Source organism: Periplaneta americana, chromosome 10 (assembly GCF_040183065.1).
Source record: "Periplaneta americana isolate PAMFEO1 chromosome 10, P.americana_PAMFEO1_priV1, whole genome shotgun sequence".
In the NCBI taxonomy this organism is placed as follows: domain Eukaryota; kingdom Metazoa; phylum Arthropoda; class Insecta; order Blattodea; family Blattidae; genus Periplaneta; species Periplaneta americana.
The window spans coordinates 109,718,151-109,737,966 of record NC_091126.1 but is presented as its reverse complement, the minus strand read 5'-3'; the positions used below and the strand labels follow the sequence as shown (position 1 = coordinate 109,737,966).

The 19,816-nt window shown below is 32.7% G+C and overlaps 1 protein-coding gene and 1 long non-coding RNA gene across 12 annotated transcripts in view; one reads left to right on the top strand and one right to left on the bottom strand.

The window, feature by feature from the left end:
• Positions 1-19,816, top strand: part of SerRS (Seryl-tRNA synthetase) — a 173,688-nt gene that overhangs the window by 115,432 nt on the left and 38,440 nt on the right. For all 6 annotated transcript variants that reach the window (XM_069838017.1, XM_069838016.1, XM_069838021.1 and 3 more), the window contains one exon: positions 3,662-3,802. In XM_069838017.1, the coding sequence (XP_069694118.1) occupies positions 3,662-3,802 (141 nt within the window). The remainder of the gene's footprint in view (positions 1-3,661; positions 3,803-19,816) is intronic.
• On the bottom strand, positions 6,065-12,587 carry LOC138707949 (uncharacterized). 6 transcript variants are annotated; one of them, XR_011334474.1, is made up of 6 exons: positions 11,951-12,581; positions 10,830-10,986; positions 10,479-10,729; positions 10,089-10,214; positions 9,665-9,872; positions 6,066-9,436 (listed from the first exon to the last, which is right to left on the bottom strand). It is a non-coding gene; the product is annotated as an uncharacterized lncRNA (long non-coding RNA). The 6 variants fall into 6 exon arrangements; XR_011334477.1 differs by having other exon boundaries at positions 10,830-12,110; positions 12,195-12,581; XR_011334476.1 differs by having other exon boundaries at positions 10,830-12,110; positions 12,199-12,581.

Here is a 19,816-nt window from a genome sequence, read left to right as displayed (position 1 = left end):
ATTATATTACATTATATTATATTATATTATATTAATATTATATTATATTATATTATATTATATTTAGGGGTGTGATTTTATGTGATTATTTTACCCTGATTTCTGTAATGAATATGGTTTAATTTCGGTGAATATTTCCTTGAAGAAGAAGCAATTTCGTGCATATTTCACACTCAAAAGATATTTAAAAATAATAAGATAACATTTTTTTAAAATTATTATTGAAACTATCCCTTTGATACTAACAGAAAATAATTATTTGCATCACTAATTAAATTCATAATTAAATTTCATTCACCTGTGAGAGGGTGGTGCACTGCCTTCTTGATCTGATGAAAGCGGATGTTGCAGGAAAGAGAAGTAACAGTTGTCTGCTTTCACTGCTACTTGGAAATAGTACCTGTAACTATGGGTACGTCATTGCCAAATGTTACATGCATGTAATGCTGATTGGACAAACATGTAGAAATATTCATGTATATTTTATAAGAAAGAAAATTTTCACTTTGTATTTGAAAGAAATTTTTCCTGCAAATTTTCCATGAAACTTGTTTTTTTGAGGATATTTTGATCATGAAGTAATTTCATGGATTTCTATCAATTTTGTGAAAATTGGCGGATATATTTCACTTAATTTTGGACTTTCATTAAGACATTTGCATTTTTCATGCATAAAATAAAGTTTTTAACACATTTCGCGTATACCGTTAGTACCAACAAATCACATCACTAATCATATTTTGTTACGTTACGTTATGTTACATTGTGTTATATTATGCTATACTAAGGGTCGGTTTCACCAACCTTCAGTAAATCAGTCCAAAATGAAACATTAACTACTGAACATTAAAATATTTAATGATTCACTAAAATGCAAACTGCTCACCAAACAAATTTTCTTAACATTTAATGAACAGTAAGTAATGGCTCATTACGGATAAATAAGTGCACTCTATGAATTTTTCATAACTGTATCAGAACATCTTTCTACGAAACTACAGTCTACTATATCGCAAATCGTATATAGTATTAGAAAACAGTTTTGTTGTATCTCTTGGTAGTGGAAATGTTGAAATTTTGACCGTCATTTACACGAGTATGTTTATATGTGCACTGTCTCCGTAGACTTCAAGCCGAGCAGTTATACATGCCTTGTCGCGCTGATTACGTCACGGGTCTCTGGTGGAGCAGTCAGTAGTTGGCTTGTTATCTCAGGGACCCGAGTTCGATTCTCGGTAAGAACTTCTTTTTCTTATTAACATAACTAATTTTTATACATGTTACCTTTCTTCATTTTTTACTTTTTTTTTTTTTTTTTTTGTATTGGAATGAATTATTTCGCAACTCTGGTTCCACTAGGAGAATTAACTCTTGGGAGATCAATTTTCTTCCTGAAATAAAACAAAGATAAACAAACAAATTGAAGAAAAATAAAATAAAATACACATGTGGATCTAATACTTTGTCCACATGCCACCGACGTCTATCAATGCCTGGCATATTCTGGGCATTGAGTCCACCAGATCACGGAAAGAGTTCTGGTCCTCAGCAAGATCTTCCCAGGTAGCCAGAACTTGATCCCACAACTGATCTGGATTTTGAGGTGTGTTGTCTCGATATTTGTCAATCCTCCTCTTTTCATGCCTTTCCATGAACCGTCTTTGAACGTTTATGGCGGTGTGCATGGGGTGGTTATCTTGCTGGAAAATCAAATTTCCTACAGAAAGGAAACGATTATAAATTCCATGAATCCAATTCTTTCACTTTTGTTTTAAAGCAAGTGCAAACATATCTTATCGCTAGCTATAATATAATTATAATAAATGAAAGTTAATATACCAATTAAGTTTTGTTATGTTTGAATGCACATTATGCATTAATTTACTAACATTTCTTAGGTATGTAGTTATAATAACCACTTTCATGTGTTAAAATAAAAACTCAGTTGTATGTTAACTAGTTGACTAGTTTCAGCTTCGTCTCAGCCGTTTTTATGATATTCTAACCTATGATCAGTTTCTTCTAAAATTTTGAGTACCACGATCTTCGTGACGCGGTATTTTTCGTGAATTTTTGTCATTCAAATTTTCAAAATGATCGTTTCTTAAATGGTTAACATTATCTCCTTCAGACTCTTAATTTTCGAGCAGTTCCAGATATAACAATTCCGCGTCGAAACATTCCACCGTTTTATATTGCAATTAATGAACCATCACTAAATTTAATGATAGTTTTACTGGTTCATTAGGCTAAAGATGCTTGGTGAGATATAAAAATGATTTAATGAACCAGTAAATAAATTAATGAATCATTAAAACCTTAGTGAAGCTTGGTGAAACCTGCTGTAATAGTAATAACTAATACTAAGCTGTGTTGTACTATACTAATACCAATACTAATACTAAAGTCCACATGCATCAACGTTGGTTAGTGTAACAACTGGTTAAAATTGCCACCTAACCCCAAGTTGAACATTTTTATGGTGGATCGACCTCGGTTAGGACTTAAACAGGAGATTAACAACAGTAATCTCTAACTGGCCATATTCAAGCAGTTAAAGGAGATAACCAGTGGTTAGTAGAGCAAGTAAAACAAAATGGCGGCCAGAGCCACAGGTGATTATTTTGAAGACGATTATTATTGTGCAATACTTGAATTACTTGGATAGAGATGATGGTGAGCGTGAAATTTCCTTAGTGGAAAGAGAGAATTCTTATGAGGAATTAGGTGACAGAAAATTTCAGGATGGATTTCGTTTATCAAAATCTACAGTATCATTTCTGCTGCAACAAATGGATCACTTGAAATAACACAAAAACAGTCATATTTCTCCTATGGATTGGCTACTTATATTACAATTCTATGCAACTGTTATTTTCTATATTTTAAGCGGGAACACTCGAATATCTCTTTCTCTTTGTGACTTGCTGAACAAAGAGAGGTTATGGATAGATCTTAGGATAATGCCCAATTCCCTGGTGTAAATGGGTTCTGGATTGTACACACATTCCTTCTAATCTTCTGCATTCTTTTCCTTTATGGATATTCCATCTTTTGTATATAATATATTTAAATCTAGTAATTAAGTAAATGCGACAGGCTCATGTCAGTAGATTTACTGGCATGTAAAAGAACTCCTGTGGGATAAAATTCTGGCACACCAGTGACGCTGATATAACCTCTGCAGTTGCGAGCGTCGTTAAATAAACCGTAATTTACTTTTTCTTGCATTCAATTTTCCATTTTGTACGATTTTAACCTAACCACTGAAAAACAAAGAAATGCAACTTGCAAATATTACAGCGCCCAAAGACAAACAAATGCAACGCGAAAATATAGGACATGTTTGTTTCGTTGTAGAATGGGATATGTGTAGTCGTTTTTAGATGTTGACTATTATCTTTGCAGAGGTATGGATGCTTTCCTTTAGTCATTTTGTAGAAACTGTGTACCATCATAGACTTTACTCTGGTTAAATTAAGTATCAGCTAACCGTGTTTAAGTAATCTGTGATTATGAATGGTGCACAGAAATTACATTTTAACCACGGTTACTAACTAATTAACTATGATTACTGCATTTTTAACCGAGGTTGATGCACTTTGCCATAATACTATACTATACTATACTGCATCATATTGTATTATATTATATTTTTCAGGATGAGAATAGAGTGGAGAGAACCTTTGGAGACTGTAACTTGAAAAAGATGTATTCGCATGTCGATTTGATACATATGATCAGTGGTATGGATGGTGAAAAAGGAGCTATGGTGTCTGGTGGAAGAGGATATTACCTTATGGTATGTTTTTACTGTAATACAATCTTGCTGTTTCTGTGCTGGGAATAAATATTACATTTGTCATTTCTTCTTCCTTTTTTTTTTTCCATGCACCAATATCGTCAACATTAGTCATTTTTTTTCTGAACAAGTATAATACCTCATCTGCTGCTTGCATCCCACTTCCTCAGGATCATATCTGTAAAACCTAAATTTCTTCTACAACACTTAACAGAGCATTATAATGAATTACAAACAATAGAGTATCTCATATTTTCAAAACATCTCTATTCGAACAGTTTTATGAGATTCTACATCCATCTAGAGGGTCCATGGTCGGTTTTTAGATTTTATAGTCTGGGTCAGCTTACTTCATACCCTAAGGCTAAACCTAACAATTTTTTCCCCCATTACTACATATGCTAGTGGATTGTGGTGATTTTCTAGTTTGCAGGTTGAATTATCTTTTGCCAACTTTGTTTCGAATTTTGATACTGACAAATACTACAAATGGTAGTGATTTTGTAACTGTTATGTTGGCAGCTGAGACAGACGTTATTGGTATTGGAGTTCCCTGGAATTAAAATTGTACTAGATTTCTGAACTGGTTACTGGAAGCTAGTGAAATTTGAACACACTACTCCCTCCGTTCAAAAATTTGGTATAGTTACAAACAAAACAAGTTTGATTATTGCACATGCACACATAAAATGTTTTTCAGTGTGGTATTCTGTTCAATAGTAAAGGGACTATCAGACAGTGTGTGAATGTTTCTAATCTTCTGTAGTGCATCAAACTATAATATTTAAATAATTCATTATGAACAGAAATCAAATGGGCACCTGCTATGGTGCTCCTGTTGCAGAAAATGTAACACCAACCCAGTCACTTTTGAATAGAACATCTAAGGCTCAACAATCATACAAAAACAGGTAGTAATTTATTGCAGTTTTTATGTTAATTGGCCTCTCTCAAAACAGTGTTTGTTTTGTATTTTATTAATTTTACATCACACAGAATTAAATGTACCAAATTTTTATGATTTTCTTACGTTAATTTATCAAATAAATAAGTATCTAGAATATATATTACAGTTACATTATATTACTGAGAACTTTAACAAACGTACAGGTATAACATATTTTGGAACAGAATTATATCTTTCTATACCATATTTTGGAACAAAGGGAGTAATAATTAATTAATATCAGTATTAATATTAATACATAATAGTTATTTTGTGTGTTGCGTTGTGGTTACAATTCAAGACTATAGTCAGATAAGTGTAAATAAATATAACATACTTGGATGTGATAATGCAGGTGAGTAATCAATAGAAATATCATTTCACAATTTCATGAATTTCTTTCGTGTTTAGATTTTATTACAATAATGTCAAAAAGAGGAAAAAGCATAAAGCATGCTGCCAGAGTGTAGATAGGCCTAACTTCCCCTACTGGCATTCTGTTCTTTCAGATTTAACTGAAAGAGATAATGAAGAAGGAATTATGCTCATGGAGACAGCAATAAATTTATAACTAGAATAGCAAAATTATTAGAAATAAGTATTCTAAGGATACATTTCATGGTAAAATTCGGTTTTCGGAGGGTACTAATAATTTCATGCGGTCAAAAAAAAAGATACATTTTTAGGTTAGGTCTCGTGAATCAATCGTTTAGTCAAACCAATGAATTTATATTCTAGAGCGAAGTTAAAAAGCAAAGGTGATAGTATATCTTCTTGCTTTAGCCTGCAGTGAATTGGAAAAGCATCAGATAGAAACTGACTCATAAGGACTCTGCTGTAAGTTTCACTGAGACACATTTTAATTAATCGAACTTGTTTCTTGGGAATACCGTATTCAATAGGAATATTATATAAAATTTCTCTCTTAACCAAGTCATATGCCTTTTTGAAATCTGTGAATAACTGATGTATTGTAGCCTTATATAGTGAGGATCACGTAAGTTCAGTTCCCAAACAGCAAATATTTCCGCCTTGTCAGTGTTGCCAACTGTTACCAGATATCACCACATGTAGTAAAATCACGATCCTATGTACTGAATGACTTCTTTACTCACCGTACTTTACCTTAATGTTGGAAGGTTATTCTAAATAGTTTCAATAATAATGAGAAATGTATTGCTATGTTCTATTCTTTTATTCCTTTACATTATTATTAGTATTAGCATTAATAGGTTACTAGACGTAAATATACAACAAAGTATAGTATATAATATTCAAGAATCAAATCTGTTCCAAGACCAATTAAATTATTGTCACTTCACTTCAAAGATTCCAGCGTACATATACTGTACTTCCTAAAGGTAGATAAATTAATAACCAATTGACTTTTGGTTGGAATTCGAATGAACTTCTGATTATCTTTTGAAATTAGTAAGGAAATGGATAATACAACTAGGCTAAAACTGAAATAATAATAAATCAACTTACAAAAATAATTTTGGTCCTTAAAAGCCATAAGTAATTTCACTTCTAGATACCTTTTTAAAGATTTCATTTGTTTGTAAATTGCTTAATAATGTTACACTTACACTTATTATTTCTGGAACTCCACGTCTGTCATTGAAAAAATGTATGATACATAACTGTGAAGTCTCTTTTTGGCTCTTGTGTCCTAAATTTAAATAAGAAAAAACAAATGATTCAAGAAATGTGAGCTGGTGAAAATTAAATACTCAATTAATAAAATAATTACTACCAAAAGAGTATTTTATTAATTCTATACAAAAGATGGATTACACAGAACAGATGGCCAGAAATCATAGATTTATACACAACATACAGCATGAAACGATCATAAAAAAATGCTTTTTGTACACAATAACATCTTTCAAACGAAGTGAAATAGCCAATAAGTTCAATAAATATTATGCTAATAAGTAATAACTATAATTAATAATTATCTACTAGCTGTAAAAGGGAATAAAATAGTATATTGTTGAAATTAGGGGGTATGGTTTATTACGTGTAATTATAATTTTAATTACTTTTTCTACATTTAATTATATTTTAATTTCTATTAGATTAGTTGGTGGTGTGGGTGTTAGTTTTATCTGTGTACGTCAGACTATTAAGGAAAAACTGAAAGAAATATTAAATCTACAATCTACTTTATATAACAATATTTAATCAAGAACTTAATATTACTATTCATTTAATAACATAAGAACCAAAACATCTCCAAGTCCAGACAATACACATGCTGATTTTCTTAAATGTGTTGGCAAACAAGCAAAGTCACTACTTTTATGTTGTAATCTCAACTAAAATACAATATCTGTCTGGAGAAAATCTATCATTAAATCAATTTTGAAAAGCAATTATTCAACTAATATCTTTTCGAGTTATCGACAGATACCACTTACCAGTATGATAGCCAAAATTATGGAAGAGATGATTTCATAGATTGAATTGGTTCCTGGAATCTAGTAACTAACTTTCATCTTATTGAGTTGACTTTAGAAAATTACATTCAACAAATGGACAGATTTTAAATTTTAGTCAAGATATTAAAGATATTTTAAACAGAAAACAAAACACCTTAGCAATTTTAATTTATTTTCAAGGATCATATGGCTCTGTAAATATAAATCACTTAAGAAATTGCAAACTTAGGGTGTCCATGATAAAGTGTTACATTGGATCAGTGACTTGATTATTTGATTCATTGTCACAAATATGTAAATAGAGACAGATTCATCTGGGCTTCCCACATTGTTGTTTTCAGGAATACATTTTCCAATATTAATGTCGATGGTCTAACTAAAGAAATAGGTCTTATGATAATCTCATCATTTGCAGATAATATGGTTGTCTAGAACAAAAAATCACAGTCCACAAATATTAATAAACTGAGCCAAAATCCCAACAGACTTTTTGACTCTACTTGAAGAACTCAAACTTGCTCAATCAAGGGAAACTTTACTAATAAAACACAATCCCAAGTTATTTCAAAATGAATAGTATATAAGTTAACTTTAACAGATGATGTTAAGAAATGTGATACTTCTCCAGACATTTTAAAAATCACTAGAAACGATAAATGATCTGGTCAGTGAGTGACTACATATAGTATTTTTTATAGATGGATCCTGTTTACCAAGCCATAGATGTAGTGGTGTTGTAGTACAATACCAGTATATTCCCTTTTACAGGGAATTATATTCAAACACTTGTTTGCCCCATTTTAACCGTGACAATGCTTTTTAGTTTTTTAAACTTTCTGGTTATTGTATTGTGTTTGTGTTTAGTGAAAGATTTTAGATAAGGGTGCAAATAGCCATAGTAGCTGACGCTCCCTTTTTAAACGCCACTAACTAACTAACTAACTTCAAACACTGACTAATTTTGATAGTGAAAATTTAGATACACTTTTAAGCTTACAAAATCTCCAGTATCAACTTCATAAATCTGAGAAGGCTGTCATACTATCAGACTCAAAATCAGATATTCTTGCTCCAGTACTGGACGTAACAGCATGAAATCTCAATATTTTACAGTGTTTTAATATTTTAAGCAAAATGGTCTAATTACATCGACGACTGGTACTTCTGAGGATCCATGAACTTTATGGAGTGGGAGGTAATGAGGTAGTTGAAAGGTAGCAAAATTACTGTAAGGTTATCTATACCTGCATCTTACCACACTGTTAAAAGAATAACAAGATCAGAACATGACAATGTGGTAACAAAAATCGGAATGATTCTAAAGCAAATGAAAAAATTGCAATAGGCCATCCGGCATCCGCTCCACGATGGAGGAAAATCCTCAGAAGAAACCAACTAATCAGACCAAATGGGGGATCCAAACTACCCTCGAGTGCAGCTCTGAATTTGCAGGCCAACGAGTCTACCGACTAAGCTACATTGGTGGCTCCACTAAAAATATGAAGTACATGGCACTCAGATTATTAAATTGACAAACCTAAACAATTATTCATCAGTTAAGCTATAAAATATAATACATAGCAAGCAAGTTAATTCAATTTAAAAGTATAAACAATTCAATCAGTTGAAATATACAGAAATTGATAATAAATATCATGCAAATTACTTCACATTACAAGCATAAACAATTCATCACTTGTGGTATACAGCCTACTATTTAATTTATAGCACATACAATTCATCAGTTAAGCTATAGGCCTACAGTCTACTATTGAATTTACAGCATATATAATTCATCAATTAAGCGAAACAAAAATATAGTACAATACATAGTAAAAATAATACTGTACACCTAATTTAATAACTGAACTTCTATGAAAATCTACAGTGGCAGTACTCATATTATCACAGGCCATGATTGTCTCAAATATTTACAAAGAACTGATATTTCAGAATCTCCCCATGCCATTTCTGAAATCTCAATGAAGATATGGATCATTGTCTTGACTGTTTAACTTTACACAGCTTTCAATCATCTGGTTAAATATTGGAGTGCAAGATAACAAATGACATCAACTGCTGAACACTTGGTATCAATCAACCAACAACTTCATTAGATTAAAGGGGAAAAAAAAACTGAAAGAATTAATTGTATATAGACACAACACATAAGACAAGGCCGCTTCAGAACAGTAATTGGCAAGGCTCTGTTGTTTTAGGATTCTTATGTAGATTCAATTTCACCTGAAAGAAAAAAGTAGCATCTATAAGTATGCCTAATTATGAGAAATAAGAGAAACGGTTGCAATAGTAGTAGTAGTAGTAGTAATGATAATAATAATAATAATAATAATAATAATAATAACTGCAAAGTATGGAAATTAATATTGAAATATAATATCAAAAGGTGATTTCACACCATCAACTCTTATCATTTAGTACAACAAATCTATTATATTCAGTTGCAATCACCAGTAGCTGTTCTTTCCTCCATTTTGTTGTTGGCTGATTTTTCACAAGTCTGCTATGATATGCAGCACTATCCATGACAATAACACATTGCCCTAATGTTCTCAGGTCAACAACTGTGTTTGCACCCACTTCTCAACTACAGGGCTATTCATAGCACTATGGTAGTCCTGACTTTTCTTTCAATTGCATGAAAAAATTAAATCAGCACCTGCAATAAAAATTATACCTGGGCATATAATTACGTCACATGAATTCACAGCATTTAAATAAAGAAAATAAAACATAACATAACATGACATGAGATCCTCTTTGGTGAAAGGCTTTCCCACGTTTTTATTTAGTCACCAATTTTTATATTTTTGTACCCTGATTTAAAAAATTACTCTTGCCAAATTTATGTAAAATATAAATCAATATAACTTACCGAGTATAAATCCACCTTTCGTTCCGGCATCTAATCTTCCACCCTCATTTGTTGGTCTATGAATAACACCATTCATGTCACTGGAAACTTCACCTGGTTTATTTCATGAATAAGTGGGTGATCCTACTTAAAAAAAAACAGAGAGAGACAAGCAATTCACATTGACACTCTAAGAGACACAAAAATTTTAAAGACAGGAAAACCGTTCAAGAATTTTATAACTAACCTCTAGTTATAATATGAAACTATTAATTGCAAAACATGTTGTTCCCACTTGAATTCATTACTAGTAGCCTATATTAATTGCAATTTCATATTCCACATAAGTGTTAACCTATTTGTTAGTAAAAAATTCAATCACTCAATGTCTCACAATACATTGAAATTTACCATTCATAAAAATCCAAGTCTCATCCAAGAATAATACGGGTTTAGGGTTCTCAAGCTCCACATTTCTTATATATTCTCTTAAAAACGAATAACATCACTTTCTCGTACATGTGTATAAGGATCCCCTTTGCTCCATAGAAATTTCATCTCTTTCAAAATTTTTTTCACCGATGATAAGGATACTCTAAATAAATATGTTTCATAATCATCATTCATATGTTCCAGAACTTTTGCTGCTGTTAGTACTTCCCCTGTAACAGTAAATGAAAATTATGCCATATTTTTATACATATGACTAATATCAGAATTACATTCCATAAATCAACACAATAATTCCTGTAACTTCCCTACCTTTATGTAACTTGTCATAAATAAATCTCGCAATTGCATCTTTCGTAAAATCATCAGCATCAGTCACTGGATGTTTACGTAGTCTATGTTTTCCTGGTGTCACAAGTGGGGTCCCCTTCTGTGAATTTCTCACATTCGTGGCTGTAGTAAAGCCAAGCTGTAATAACAAACAATAACATAACACTTCTAAAAATTGTTATATCATAAAATTCATGCATGATACCAACATTTGCAGCTATATGAATAGAAAATGATCAATATGTTAGGTTGGGTCTACGATAGGTTTAAGTAGGCTAATATTTAGGTAATTCTCCAGAAAAGCTACATCAAAGAAGGCATAATTTTATTTTGTTTAATTGATTTCTGTGATATTTACATAGTGATGAACACGTGGTTTTAGTGCACAGCCACAAATACTTTCAGCACAAAAATCCTTTGACACTTACCTGTATATTCTAATGCATTGTTGTAGTCCCTCCCTCAAACTTGTTACTAATTACCAATATAACATGCGAGAGGTCCATGACGAAGAGAAATGGTTAGTTTCCCAGTAGTGCGTCCTCGTCCTCTCGAGTGTTATATCTTAACAAGTACTTTGGGTGGGGTAGCTTTTCTGAAGAAACACCATATTTAATATTACTTAGACCAGTCATGAATAAATTATTCAGCCAGAGTCAACGTTCCTATGCTTTATAGAGTATGTTATATAGTTATTATATAAAACTGAATTATTTTTAAGCACCATAACAGGCCAACATTCATGTAATATTTGCTGCAATATCAAGTTAATAATTACAATATGACTTGTATTTTCTTCGGCCGATGTGGCATGTAAATTGTGATCTGAACGGTTAATTTAATACTAAAAGAGAAAACTGGAAATTTACTTTCGTGCTGTTTGATTATTTGTTCGTCTAATTTGTAAATGTATTTAAGCTATCACCTACTGCAGTATTACAGTATCTTAAATGTATTTAGTTTGGCAATATGAAAATCACTGACTTGATTAAACATCTAGGCCTAACTTAAAAATTTGTTTTGTTTGACCACAATCATGAAATTATTAGTGCAAACTCCTAAAACTGAATACCACTTTGAAATGTATGCTTAAGAATACTTACTCCTAATAATTTTCCTATTCTGGTTGTAATTGCTGTCTCCGTTAGCATAATTCCTTCTTCATTATCTTCTTTCTTCAACTCATTATACACGTGAACTACAGATTTCTGAAGCGTACTCTGAATGCCACACATTTTCTTCCTTGGAGGAGACACTGCAACACTATTTCATTTTTTTGACATAGTAATAAAAATCTAAACACGAAAGAAATTCATTAAAATTTGAAATAATATTTCTATCCATTACCCACGTGCATTATCACGCCCAAGTATATTATATTTATTCGTACTTATCCGACTATTCTTGAATTATAACCACAACGCAACACATAAAATAACTATTATGTATTAATATTAATACTAATATTAATTAATTATTAATAAGTTCGAATTTCACTATCTTCCAGTAACCGGCTGAGAAATCTAGTACAATTTTAATTTCATGGAACTCCAGTACCGGCAAATATTGTCGATATTTGCCTCAGCTGCCAACATACCAGTTACAAAATCACTACCATTTATAGTATTTGTCAGTATCGAAATTCGAAACGAAGTTGGCAAAAGAAAATTCAACCTTCAAACTAGAAAATCACCATAATCCACTAGCATTTGTAGTAATGGGGGAAAAATAGTTAGGTTTCACCCTTAGGGTATCAAGTTACCTGGTCTTCCCTATACTGGGTGTTCATTTCAAAGTGTGTCATGACGTCACTGTTGTTGGGTCACCGATTTGAAGCGAGTTTCAGCTTATATGTTAGAGAAGTTGCCTATTATTTAAGGCGTTCTCCAATCTGAACTTGTGAACGTGCATGGTATAACTTGAACGTCGTAGCAACAGATGGCGGTCTGTATGGTCTGTGTGCTACCATAACCTCTTTCGAACTGTGTTTTGCGCCTGCAAGTCGTACGCAGGGTATTTGTTATCATCGGTTGTGTACGGTAACATTCCACAACACAAATCAAATGCTCCATGTCCAAGTTGACCATCGAAGTTAATGTCAACAAATACGTAAGTAATCGTCTTAACCCTCTTCCCATATCCCGACAGTACGTATTTCCAAACAGTTTACATTCCTGCCACTACCGGCGTTACCGTACTTATCGGTATGTACTCTTCAGAATGAACGCCATACTTGCTAGGCAACTTCTCTACCTCATAGGTTATACACCTCTGTGGAAGTGTAGGAAGATTGAATTCTCTAGGCTCATCGGCTAGCCATATGATGGCATACAGCGAGCCATGACACACTTTGAACTGAACACCCAGTACTCCCATTTTTCTCCAATATCTGTCAAATACAAAAAACTGATCAATAGTCAGTCTATTACGCCTAAGACCACACTGATGATCCACAATAATTTCATCTACATATGGAGTTAATCTTTTCAAAAAAATATTGGACAATGTTTAATGCATCACCTAACTCAGTGTCAGTTAAGAAGTATGGTTTTTACCTCTATTAATTAAAAAATGTGATTTATTATTTTTACAACTACACATAGCGATATTTAGCAACAGTGTAAATTCTTTAATAGTACATTATGCAACGAGCCCATAATGATAGTAATTAAGACACAAGTATGGATATTTATGAAATGAGCGCAAGCTCGTTTCATAGTATTCATACAAGCGTCTTAATTACCATTATAGGCAAGTTTCATACGACTTCTTATGCTCGACCATATTTCTAACTTGAAATTATTGAGATGTATACATTTTATTTGTATCTGACAAGATCGGAAGTGACCTTGTTCTAGGTCGTGAATTGTGAGATGTGCGCAGACGCGAAAGTATTGATTTTTTCTGAGGAACAATAATGTCATTGACCTTGATGTAATCCCATTGAACTTGATATAACCTTGATTATTGAATTCGACATTGAAAAACGAGATGACAAATTGAATTTATTTGAATATTATTTACAATTAACGCTAATTATTATAGTAACAGAACATAACCTTCTGCGACAGTATTGGATTTCCAACCTCCGTGACTTTTCGCTAATTCTCTTTCGATTGCATTTCCGAGAATAATCGATACTTGCGGTTTTATAACGGTACAAAGCTGACTTATCATTGGCTGAACACCTGTAAGCTGAGTTGTCATTGGCTGAACACCTGTACTTTAATGAGTAGGTGTACTTTAATGACATGCATTAAAGGACTGCTACCAGGTGTATAATTACTACATTTCAGCATGGTCGAGCATAAAAATTCATATTCTGTGTACATTAAACAGAGACTGTTGAGGAATTTGCAGGTAGCCGGTTACCGGTATGTCATCACTAGAGGGTATATTTGCATGTTTTATTCCTTGAAGGTTAAAGATATGCATGTATGGGAGGAATGTGTTTCATGCTATGGGGAATCAAAGGGGGAAGTTTTATAGTACATATAGATGCATATTCAGGTGGTTAGTGCATATTTGTCAAATATGTGCATGTGGATGCATATATGACACTTTTTACCCAAAGATCGTTACTAATGAATGACTTCTCAAACCTACGTTATATTAACTGTTCAGTGTTTAAATCCCTCTACTTCAGTGCAACGACAATCATTCTTAATCGTTGAAATTTTTTAATTATTCCATAACTGTGGAGAAATATTTAGTATACATTTTATATTTAGTTGTGTATTGTAACAAAAATAATTGATCAAATGATCATGAAGTGATTGGTGAATGATATTTGATATGATGAATATAATGATTGACATGAGCACATGACTAATGAGAATTATGTAAGTAAGCCTAATTATATTATTACCAAATAAATTCAATGAAAGAATAACATTTAGCAGTGATCTCGGCTGGGGGGAACACGTTACTGACACAGCGGGAAAGGCATGGAGGGTGTTACACTTTGTGATGAGGGTACTAAGGAAAGTCTCTGATAAATCCAAAGAGAGTGCATATAAATCACTAGTTCGTTCAGTAATGGAATATTGTGCTGCATGTTGGGATCCTTACAGATTAGAACATATTAAGACACTGGAAAAGATTCAAAAACGGGCTCTCAAGTGTTGTCGTAATAATTCACCATTAAAATGGGACATACTCACAGACCAGAGAACACAAATTCGATTATGCGCAATGTTCAAAACATACAGAGGTGAGCCTGCCTGGAGAGAAATAAAAAATAGGTTGCAGCCGCCAAATTACTCTTCAAGGAACGACCACTCATATAAATTCAGGGAAAGAAGACAGAGGACGGACACTGGAAAGTTTTCTTTTCTCAATCGTACCATCAGGGACTGGAATGCTTTACCTGCAGACTTACTAAAGTCTTTACCAATAACCAAAAATGTATTTAAAAATAGGCTTAAGGACTTTACTAATAGACGGTAGTATATTATACACACTACTTACAGGGTGTAATTGATATCTTGTTATTTGAAGTGTCCTGTCAGTGAGGAAGTGTGTTGTGTCAGTGAAGTCTATTGTGTAAGTGAAGTGTGTTGGTGTCAGTGAAGTGGCTGTGCAAAGTATTTGAACAGTGAAATGGTTAGAAGTGTTAGTGAAATCAGGTAGAATCAGTGCAGTGAGTGAGTTGACAGTGAAATAAGTGTAGTGCCGAAAGGTACTTGTGCAGGTATGAACCTGTCACACTCGTGAGTCTTAGTTCGAACTTAGGGTTAAGATACAAATTAGATTTACTTTAAATGTTATTTTAAGTGACCATACTTCATTTAATTTAGGATGCTCCTTGTTATTATTATTATTTTGTTATTATTATTATTATTATTATTATTATTATTATTATTATTATTATTATTTATTCTTTATTAGTTGTGTTTATTATTAATTGTCATTATTGAGTGTAATTAGTTACCACTGACACCGGGTATGTGCCCGTTTGCGGTGTGAATAAATACATACACATACACATGAGTCATTCCACCTCAAATCACACAGCAATAAAACACGACCTTCTCGTAAATGGTCGAATTTTTTTTCATGAATTCCAGACATCAAACAAGGAGACCTGTATTTTTTTATTTTCACAATTATTAATTATTTGTGTAGTTATGACTCTTTGAAATTACCCAAATTATGCGCGCACTGTTACAAAAACTCACTTGGAACTCTGTGTCTACATATAATTTAAATTTGCGGTTGGGCGCATTTGAAAGACTAAATACAACACTTTTTATTACTTGAGGCTTATCACAAATAAATTTAAAATTTGGCCTAATTTTTTAATCATTTATTTTTCAAAGCAAAATTACTATATTATATAGCCAAGTTAAAAATCTGGAAAAAATATAGACTTGTTTCCTGATGTATTACTGCATTTAGAAATGTGGGATCTACACACATACATTTGTAACAATTTATTTTCCGGAGGCATGCACGCGCTTGCGATCCCCAGCTAATGAACTGCTTGTGGCCGTGGACTAGAAGGCTGCCCATGGAAGGTTTTACGAAATCCCCCGATGTCGCTACACTACCAAACAAATGCATTCATTCATCAAATGATTAATACCTTAAGGAACAGTAAATATCTTATCTAAATTTATTTTATTATTGTCAGCTTAACTAAGAGGGGGAGCCCTTCACAATGCTGTATGTTTATACTGTATCATAGCCAAGTGTTTAACGCTAGCAAGGCTGGGTAAGGCAGTAAACTTTATGACAGTAAACAGATGGCAGGAGACAAAATATAGAAGAGAAAAATAATCACCTTACGATTGGGGAAAAGGGTTTGAATTTCATGGAGTGGCATGACTTCTATACAACATCAGTGACAGCAAAGATTGCATAATATATAACAAGTGTTTAAATCCATTTGACCTTCCTAATCACTCTTTTAAAAAGAAAAGTACACTAAGACGCGTAAGTCGCAATTTATTGATAAAGCTCAATTTAGAGGAGTCTTTGAATGTGCGAATATGTGATTCTTTCCGTAAAAAATCTATCAACTTCTGGATAGGTCAGGTGAAATTATATGTGAAGCCGGTAGTTCTTGTGATATTAATAAACATGAATCAAATGAAGTGATTATCCCAGTTCTTCTTCTAGCAGTTATATGGATACAGTGCTAGAAATCAGTAATATTGAGGAATTAAACAAGAGTTCGATATCAATAGAATCCCCTATCAAGAAAACTACAACAAAAACGATACCCCCGTGAAAAGTTTCAAAAAGGAAAAGGCTCCCTAGCAAGTAAAGTTTTTCATGTAGAAGATGCATCGTCATCCCTTCAAAGTCGGCCACATTTTATTCTTGACGGAATGTAAAGAAAATGTACAACCTGAAAATTACATAGTTATTGCAGACTTTTCTGAAAATTATTCATTTGTAATACAAGATACAGTACAAGGTGTGCATTGGAACAAATGCCAAGCCACAATACATCCTTTCATAGTATATTTCAAAGAAGATACAGAAATTCGTCACTAAAGTATTGTTGTCATCTCAGAAAGCATGAAACATGACACCGACTCCTTTCACTTTTTTCAGTCTGAAGCAATCAATTTCTTAAACCAAGAATTCAACGATATGAAAAAAATTCATTTACTTTTCCGATGGATCAAGTTCACAATACAAAAACAAAAAGAATTTTTAAAATAATTGCTAACATGAAGACGATTACGGAATTAGTGCCGAATGACACTTCTTTGCAACGTCGCATGGTAAAGGTCCATGTGATGGCATTGGAGGAACTGTTAAAAGACTTACCACGAGAGCCAGCCTATACAAGATCCTATAACAACACCCAAAATAAAGTGTTTGATTGGTCACAAAAACATTTCTAACGCGTCATTTATATTTTGTCCATTGAATAAGCACAAAAACCACATTGAAAATTTGTAGTACAGATACCACGATCTAAAACCAATAACTGCTACATTAAAATTACTTTCTTTCACTCCATTGTCAGAAACTGAAGATTTAGTAAAATAATTTTCTTTCGAGAAAGAAAGTAAGCAAATGAAAATTTAAAGTGTAGTGTGAATGAAAACAAACGTTTAAAAAAGCATAACGTACAAATATTTGAAGATATCATAACAAGTAAATTAGCAGTGTTTCCTCAAGTGACTTGGTCCGTACTGGGTGTAATGTTGCAACGTTCACTCGATCATCCAGCGCCGATAAACCTCCCAGCGCGCTTCTATGCTTCCTGTCCACTGCTGCTGCACTGACCGCTACACATTGTTTCGTAAGTAATTAAATTTCCATTAAACTATTAGACATCGCATTGTGATTTTTTCTGGAATTATTAAGAATACTTCAGTGCACCTAGTAGGCATTTTTTTAGATTTTTAGTACGGCTATTTCACATTGATATCTAACTTTTAAAAATTGAATCATGAAAAAATATTTGTAATAATTATATTAAAATTAGTTAGTAAATATTAAAAAAAGGCAGTACTTTAAGCTTTTAAATGCATTTTTAAAAAAATTATTAATATCACTATCCTCAGAAATATGACGCTTTAAATGTTGCATTGCGCGACATTTTTAACGAATTTTAACATGCAATATTTTAAAAACATGTGGACTTAGGAGGAAATGAAAACAGATTTGTTGGTTTATTAGACCCATAGAGTTGGTAAAAAAAAATATAAACGCAATCAGAAATATGAAGGTCAAAATTTGTATAATTTTATGCGATTTGACGTGGAATGACTCACATACATCATTCCATTTTTATAATTAGTTCATTACATTTATTACTTGAATAAATGTATGAGAAAATTGTGAATTTCATTGAAAATCAACACTTTTTTTTGGTGCATATTTCTCAATTTTGAGAGCATATTTCCTATGTTTCTACTGCATAAATGCATGCATATATTCACTATTTTAGTACATATAAATCCGCCCTCTAGTCATCACTCATTAGGAACCAACACCGATTTTAGTTACTGTGACAAAAGCATTTTACTGGCCAAGAACTGGAATTCTAACAGAAGAGCAGACTGTGGGGTAGGCCAAACTCTTTCCTCTGTTATTCCAACAACCCTTTACAAGCAAGGCCAAGTTGTGTACCGTACTCTAATTTAGACATTCAATTCAGACTGTAATTTTAGGCATTTAGTTTGCAAACTTGTGTTATATACAGTACAATGGAGCAAAGAAAAGAGAAGTTTCAAGTGTGGAAGATAATGTTAATGGTATAAAGCAAATCGAGAATGGCAAAAAGAAAGCTTATGTATATTGTTAATTTCGTTTTGTTAGGGGAGAATGGAGAATGATTTATGGATGTATTTCGCAAAATGGAAGCAGAAAAAAAATTGCTGATTTCTTCAACATACGTTTTTAATTACTGTTTGTATTTTTTTTACTTGATTATTTAACGACGCTGTATCAAATACTAGGTTATTTAGCATTGGTGGGAATGATGATAGTGAGATGGTATTTTGGTGAGATGAGGCTGAAGATTCGCCATAGATTAACTGACATTCACCTTACGATTGGAGAAAACCTCGGAAAAAACCCAACCAGGTTATCAGCTCAGATCAAACTTCTGCACATTTAAAGGACAAAGCAAAAATTCTTTCAATATTTATTACCATAATACAATCAATAACTGTGGCGCATCAAACCTCACAAAGATTTTGGCCTCAATCACAGTTTTGCTCGAACCTTCTCTATCTTTCACCATGGTCTTGTCCACACCTGTGGAGTAACAGTTAGAGCGTCTAGTCGTGAAACCAGGTGGCCCGGGTTCGATTCCCGGTCGGGGAAAGTTACCTGGTTGAAGTTTTTTCCGGGGTTTTCCCTCAACCCAATATGAGCAAATGGTGGGTAACTTTCGGTGTTGGACCCGGGACTCATATCATCGGCATTATCACCTTCATATCATTCAGACTGTAAATATCCTGAGATGTTAATAAAGCATCATAAAATAACCTAATAAA